Here is an 8,214-nt window from a genome sequence, read left to right on the forward strand (position 1 = left end):
AGAGAGAGAGAGAGAGAGAGAGAGAGAGAGAGAGAGAGAGAGAGAGAGAGAGAGAGAGAGAGAAATAGACAACGAGCCGGACGATCGTTTGCGCTTTAAACACGGCAGATAACTCCGAAACCACTCGTTCCGCGGATAATGGGCGCGCGACGGTGACGCGAAGCATACACGCACACATACACACGCACGTGGAGCCTGCCGTCGCAATATCGAAGGAAAATATCGGCATAGGTTGTCCGATATTACGCGCGCCGCGCATCTGAAAGTTCCACGGTTTTGTTGCCTTTGAAAATGCAACCGACCGCGCGCCGTACCGCGGGACATTGTTTTTCCTCCATTTAGCGTTTTATTGCATTACCGCTCCATTTCCGGGAGAGGGTCTAGTGTGTTTGCGAAATTCTATTCTCAGGGGAATGATATATTGTATTACGCGTTTGCGGAGAAAGATATTTACGTACTGCAGCTTTTCGCGGCGGTTTACCGCGAGAATCGTCAACAATTTGCAACTTTGGCGGCCTCCAAATAATACATCCCGCGTTTCCCAATGATTTTCGAGTTCGATCTGGCAGACGTCAGACGCGACGACTCGCGCCTCTACGATACTCGATGCTGCCGTTACCGCTCGTAATTCCTCGAGAGTTCGCGCGATGTGCATGCAGAAATGCAGAATACCTCGCCGAAGAGTATCTTAACGAGCAAGAGAGAGAAAGAGAGAAAGGAACGTTGCATTACATCAACAAACGTCGTTACTCTGTTCCCATTATCCATTACATTTCAAAGTAGCATAAATTATGCTCCTGCGAACGAGACGGTCACTTGAGATATATCCCTCGCTTTCTGTGTTTTAGATGTTTTGAGCCCTTACCGCGCGCGCTCTCGGAAAGATGAAGGCTGTGATCGGCTCCTCCTCGCTTCTCCTCCTCGTTCTGCTCATCAGCGGTGTTGTTTCCGTTGAGTGGAAGCACAGCGCCGTGCTGGACAACAATTTCTTAGTGCTGTGGACGCCCGGCGAGAGAGACGTTACGTTCGAGATCCAGGTGAAGACCCTCGGCTATGTCGGACTCGGTTTCACGAAGGCAGCCGAGTCCGGCCGCGCCGGGGCTGACATGGTCATCGGTTGGGTCGATAACAACGGTCAGGTCCACCTTCAGGTAAGCGGCATTTCTTTACAAAGTATCGAGTAATATCTGGTTCCTCGTGATCGGTCGCTGTCGAGTCCCACTAACGTCCTGTCACGTTGCAACGTAGACGCGCACTTGTCTTGCGATTACACGGAAAACAAGGATCAACTGCTGCAGCAAAAATTTGGTTGTGGTAGTCTCGTTATAACATATGGATACCTAAAAATGTAGCTTGTCAGCAGGCATATATTTAGCTGCGAACCCGATGAGGCAGCAACAGTAGCAGAATTTTGGTTACAGCAGCGAATTTTTAGTTGCAGTAAGAGATACGTTTTCAGCAAACCATGATTAGCTACGGCAGAGAAATCCTTTTTTCCGTGTACGTATGATATTCACGACTTTGAACCGCGATTTGTCCGCCGGAGCGCGCTTGAAGAGGTAGTAATCAAGCGTATGTAGCTCATTGCGAGAAATCGCGTAAAACTTGTTATCTTGCACGCATGCAGAGAACATTTGTTTGTGTTAGCGTAAAGTTCGCGGTTTTAATGAGTGAATCAACATGTTTCTGTTGAAGGCTGCACAGAATTTCAGAAGTCCTGTGACCCAAGTTTGGGGGATTTTGAGAACCAGAAATTCTGTTTTCCTCAACTGACCCACGTTGGTTCATTAATTACAACCAAACTTTATGTCGATACAACCGACCTTTTTTCTCCGCGTACCTTCCGGCGTTTCAACGTCGAGCACGGCAATATTTTAAGTTCAATTTTCGTTATAAAACGAAGATCGTTTAGAATTTTATTGTAAATTTTATTGTAAAATACAACAGCGTAACGTATTCCCGCTATTTCGAGAAATTTAGTTGAGCGTGAGACTGTGATTTTTACTGTTAAATCATCTGAAAAGCACGATCTCTCGACAAAGCTACTGAAAAATTTTATTATTTGTCATCATTCGGTACTCTTTAACAATAAAAAAAGCGAGGTGGGAAACATCGTATTTTTATTGCTGATTCTGGCCGCTTCGAATGAAAACTGTAGTTAGCTGCAAATGAAAATAGTCGCCGCGTAGTGCGCTCGCATTAAAGCTCACCGATATTTAAATCAACTACGCCAACATGCCCGCTTGTGTACGCACAGTGCCACGGGCTTGATGACGAGCGGGTGGGAGGGCGAGAGTAATCGAGAATAATTATTTCCGTGCTACTGATCGAGTGGAGTTCCTCTTTGAATATTGTAAAGTCCACCCTAGCACGCCAACATTGGCGATGGAACGCGCTTAATGGTAGTCATTCGGGAGATAAGTAATGGCTCTCCGGTTTCGATCGGCGCATCGGATAGTTATCAATCATGCCGACTAAAGCCGACAGCCTGTCATTATGCGTTCTCCTCACTTTGCACGACACTCGGTACATCGTTGGGGACTCGCCCGCGGAGACGATTGCCTTACGTAATTTTTCCGCGAAAGTGCGGTTCTCGTAATTCGCTCGTTACCTCGATGCCGCTAATCTCTCCAACCACGGCCATCTGCGGGCATCATAAGACAAATGTGCACGCCGTTTGTATCGCTACTGCCCGTATGCAATGTCTGCATGATCCTTGCTTGGGAAACCTGATTGTATCTAATACATACACTGAGGAAGAAAAGTGATTGAGACGATGACAGTTTGTTTGAACGAAGATAATTTGTTCGAGCAAACTTATCATTACTGTGAAAAATAACAATTTGTTCAATAGATACAATTTCTTCGAAGGCGGGTGACAGCCGATTTTGACAACTGCTTTTCCTCTCAGTGTAGTGTCATATTTTGTTTCCTGAGTCAAAATTTCTACTTTGCACTGATCCTGCAAATTCCATCGAGATATCTCGAGGTAAAATACTACAGGCTGTCGTATTTTGATGCTATACCAAGGGAAAAAATATTTGAAAAATAATAAATATTTACTTGCGGTGAAATATTTACTAATATTTACTCAAATCTAAATTCTCTTGTTTAAATAGGATAAATTAATGCTTGCATAAAAAGAACTGGTGTTTCAGAAAAATATATATTTTCTCGTTAGGGAAATAAATATTTTTCTCAATGTAAAAATATATATATCGGAGAGTGTAAATAAACATATTAGTACCCAACAAATATTTATCATTTTTTAGATATTTTTTCTCAGTGCAGGAATAATAATTACACATTGCGGTTTTGTTGAAACTGAAAAGAAGACTTTCGTTCAAGAACTATTTAATAGTCAATTATCTCAACAATATATCTGCATTTAATCTTTACTCTTAATTTCAATAAATAATGTGTTAATTATGTAGCTTACTCAACTGCAGATAGAGTATTGCAATATGTGAATAATCTAATAGGAATTAATATAGATAAATGTGTAAATAAAACAACAAATATTCTTCTTTTTATTATTTTTATTATTTTTATGGTATTAGAAATTGCGATAGAATGTTCGGATTGTAAATAGATGGAAAAAAAAGGTTGCAAGCTTCACTTGACTGCCGCTAACTCTGCGTCCTGGAGTCCGTCTTGGAGTCAGCTCCTGATCGTCGTCGTAGCCAAGTGCTCAGTAGTTAGACGAAAATACGAGAAATTAATAATAATCACATTAATAATCACATTAATTAATAATCACACTTTAATTGACGACGATCGCCCAGTATTCCAAAGGACACCTTCGATACACACCAGGCGCGTGCGGTATTAATTAACTTATAATTAATTAGTTGATAATTAGGTGACTTGAATATATCTCAAATATTTTGAGAGCGTAAATGTCGTGATTTCTCGGTCACCGTATGTACTCGCCATTGATCGGCGAGTGACGACGGTGTTGGGAGGTGACGTGGCCCTTTTTTGCCCATTGTTTTGGTACTCGTGCGCGCGTATTTGTCCGCGATCAAGTCATTACGTCTCGAGCTGACGAGCCGTACACATACCGCGTCGCGCGGAGCACGTGTATCGGTGCTTTGTTTACAATTCCCGTCGGGTGAAATATTTCGCGTCGGCTATTGAGATATTTAATCGGACTCTCGTCGCAGCATCGCGTTAGAGTTGATACACGCTCTTCTGATTGAATCGTATCTACGCGAGTGCCAGTGTCAGTGAACGAGTGTTTGAAATGTCATGAAGGGCGGGACGCTGGAATCCCAGGACGCAGGGACGCGCATCATACATTTCCAGATGTGTCAAATTATTTATTATGCAGAACGTTTTCGGTTTTAACATGTTGAACGCCGTGATAGTCACCGGTAATCGGCATTATGATACTACCACTCTCTCGTTAATTATGTATAAAGTATAATTAATCGCATTTGAAAAATGCGGTCAATGGAGCATTGACAGCGTACGGCCTATGGGGAATCAATGGAACAGAGTGAAAAATAGACGCGTCACAAATCACTTATTCCGTAACGAATCTGTGATAATAGAATCATTAGTTAAGCTTCCGTATAATCAACGGGAAACAACACGGCGTTCAATGTGCTGACAGACGTTTGACGGATTCATCGAAAATAAAGAGATACTCGAAGCGAAATTCAGAATTTACTATATAGACCTGATATTTATAGTTTATCATTTGATAAATAATCATGACTTCAGTAATCTCTTATTATTTGTTTAGTTACATTTATTTCACAACAAGAGATGTTGATCTCTAAATAGTCGATTAACGATCCATTAACGAAGTACAAATGTGTGATTAATTGCGCTCTTAATCAAAGATAGTATTTTATTATATTTCATAATTCCTCACTGAATTGCAATTCCTTCAAGTTTGATGGAACTCGCAGAATTAATATAGATTCTAAGTTTTGGTTCGAGTCGAGAAACACATCTGCGGAGAGTATATTTCCGATCGCGTCAGCTGTTGTAAGACCGGATGAAAAAATTGCGGTCGCTTGACAAATGAGATAAGTCCAGTGAGATGGAGTACTCTCTGTGTGAGGAGAAAAATTAATGGTTATCATTTTTTAATTATCTTACGACGAGACTCTTCACACTAGAGATCGGTTCATTGTGTATAACGTAACCGCCTATGATGGCACCGTCGTCGTTGGAGAGAGGAAAAAAGAGAGAGGAAGCGAAAGGAAGAAAAAAAAGCACGCCACCTCTCTTTTACGTTAATGACCTCTAACTTGCGCGTTTCGCCATTTAATTTCGTGATAACAAAACCGAGGTCAGCAAACTTGCTTGGATATATATTATGAACTGTCCGCACTGTGGTTAGATCCGACGCCGTCGTAACAGTTGGGAGTTAATACCGGTGCATGTGCGACGCGGCGACGGGGGTTGGCTCTTTGAATAACAAGACGTCATTCAAAGAGAAGCTCGCGCGCTCATGGACCAGCCAAAGGCAGCGCAGGAGAAGTTCTGCCGCGTAATCTAGTTTGCGTGCGATTTCCACGTGAACCGCTGGCACATTCGCGCCGGGATCGGGGAGAACCACGGAGGTTTATTTTCCGAGCGTTTTCAAATTTGCAACGTCGTTAGTCGCGCATCTGGGGATGCCGCGGAGACCCTCTCGGGCGACCGGACGTGAAGGGGATATTCTGCGTCGCTATATCCACCCTTTCATCAGCGTTACGTGGTCGGTGACGGCTCGGTTTCCTGCGAACGTGGCCGGATGGATACGTCTGTTGGTTCCTCTTCTTCATCTTCTCTTTAATACTTTTTTCCTCCGTCATATCTCTTTCGCGAGGCGAGCGAACTGAATCAAGGGGCAAAGGGAAAGGGAGAGATAGAAGCCGCTGGACGCGCGTCGCGCGAGCTTTTTCCGTCGTATTTTTATCGACTCCACCACGAGAAACGCTCATTTCGTTCCGCCATTATTTCCCAGTTATTCCGCGCATAGATTTATCAGCGACTACTTTGCGCACGGCTTTTCGTCGCGCGTTGACGTCAAAAGAACGTGTTCGCGCGCGGACGTGCTCTTTCTCCCTCTATATTTCGGCGTCAACGCGCGGATGTAATGCCATCACGTTGTTGAATCTTTTCCTCTCTCGCGGCGAGATTATAATGCGCTTGAATATTTATCACAATGGTACGCCTCAAATCAAAGAATACCGCGATAAAAAAAATTTCTTTAAGTTATCTGTGAAACGTTAATGACGTGGGAAATTAAATGACATTTCATGAATCTATATAAACAATATGCAGTTTTATTCGGATATAAAATATTCTTTTAATTTCCATGATATTTAATACGTTTTAAATCGTTTTTAATCAAAAGTACTTTTCAATTTATTTTTAATGACTTTCATCTCATTATCCTTAAAGAGAATTTAAGAATCTATATCCGTCCTCTCGTCGCGAAACGCGGACACGTTTTTGGAACTTGCAAATTGCCACTTGTGATAACGCCATCGTGATTGGTCGGCGACGTTGGTCGCAAGCGCATCTACATTACAGGGACCTCCCGACCGTTTCATGCAAAATGGAAAGCAGTCGTAACCGAAGGGGAAAGCGCGATATAGAAAAGCAATCTTCCACGACGAGTACCGCGAGGGTTGATCGAGAGCGGTAGGTCGGCAACGCGTAGGTCGGTACCTACGTAGGTACTCTTCGACAGTGTTTCCCAAATAATATTCCTCGTACCATCGAACAACGGATAAATGAGCGAACATAATCCTTTACCTCGTGCAGTGAATTTCATCATTTTCTTTCAATTATTCCAATTATTCAGATAGATCGTTACGATTATCATGGCATGAGACAAACGGTGAGGGAAACTTTACAGTTTTAATTACATTTATGAAGCAAATATTATATTGAATTTATTATTAAACATTGTATAATAATATAATCTTTTTGTTGTATTGATGAAGCAACAAATTTACTAATTGTTTCGGACAAATTTTGATAATTTTGGAATTTTAATCAATTTGAATATAACTTAAATATCTTATTTCCATTTTTTATTTTATTTTTTATATTTACACAATTTTAATCATTTAAATTTTGATAATTTTTTTCGTATGTCTTTCCTATTTCTATTTCGTCATTCTATGTAATAGATAGAAATACAATTTAATCAGTCATAAGGGTCTCAACGTTACCGAATTGTATGATTTATAATATACTTAAAGTTTACGTACATCAGACTTTCTATCAATAATGTCGCGGTACACACAAATTTAGCAAGCAACAAATCGCTCACAGTCGGGACTTGATTGTCATTTCGGTATCATTGTTTCACGATAGTGCGAATATATAGTGCTCGGCGAGCTGAAAAAGAGAATTAGGGGGAGCGATTTCAGGGAGGAGAGAAAATGATGATAGTATTCAAGTCTCCTCTATTGAAGTCGCGCAATTACGCGTCCCGTGACGTCTGGTCGCGTTCCGAAGGGTCGGCTCGCCATATTAAATTGGGAAACACTGCCATCCACGTGGATAGGTATATGCGGAGAGAAAGGGGAACGGTCGGTCGGTCGGTCGGTCGTTCGGTCGTCGGGCTGCAGATCGCGTCCGTCTCGCGTGTCCGCAATTTTTCCGGCAGAATCGTTGCTCGCCCGTTCCATAATGCATGCCGCGCGCTGCGCAATGCTCTATGCGATGCAGCCGCGTCGCCGGACGTTCTCATACGTCGTGAAAGAGAGGAGCCGTTGGGGGACAAGGAGGAGAAAGAGCTGGGATGGAGAAAGAGAGAAGAAGGGAAAGAGAGGGAGGGAGAGAGAGAGAGAGAGAGATAGAAAGAAGAGCAGACGAGTCGGGCGTTCGCGGGAGCAAGAGAGAACGAGAGAAAGAGTCCGGCGTCGTCCAATGGGAGCGAGAAGCTTTTTCGTTATGATCGTAATCTTAGAACCAGACCAGCCGCGGGCATCCGGACCAGCCGGGCGCGCGGCTGCTGCCGCTCCGCTCGATTTCTTACTTGCCCTGCAGCCGCCTCCGGTCGATACGCGACTTTAATTCGCTACTTGCGTAGGCGATAAACGTGTGCAATTCACCCGCGCGCGAGCTCAAGAGCACGCTAGAGCATGTTTGTTTGCACGCAGCTCGTAATGAGCAAAATCGCTCGCCGGTCGAGTGCGCTGTGCAACACATCGCACGTGTGAAACGCGCATCTCCAAATCGCCCCCCCCCCCCCCT

The 8,214-nt window shown here is 43.3% G+C and overlaps 1 protein-coding gene across 6 annotated transcripts in view; it reads left to right on the top strand.

The window, feature by feature from the left end:
* Positions 1 to 8,214, top strand: part of LOC116851660 (MOXD1 homolog 2) — a 291,701-nt gene that overhangs the window by 152,307 nt on the left and 131,180 nt on the right. For all 6 annotated transcript variants that reach the window (XM_032831308.1, XM_032831309.1, XM_032831306.1 and 3 more), the window contains one exon: positions 849 to 1,151. In XM_032831308.1, coding sequence (XP_032687199.1) covers positions 885 to 1,151 — 267 coding nt within the window. In that variant the 5' untranslated portion in view covers positions 849 to 884. The remainder of the gene's footprint in view (positions 1 to 848; positions 1,152 to 8,214) is intronic.

This window comes from Odontomachus brunneus, unplaced genomic scaffold, assembly GCF_010583005.1.
Source record: "Odontomachus brunneus isolate Ranch 3 - 2012 unplaced genomic scaffold, Obru_v1 Obru_scaffold_184, whole genome shotgun sequence".
Lineage (NCBI taxonomy): Eukaryota > Metazoa > Arthropoda > Insecta > Hymenoptera > Formicidae > Odontomachus > Odontomachus brunneus.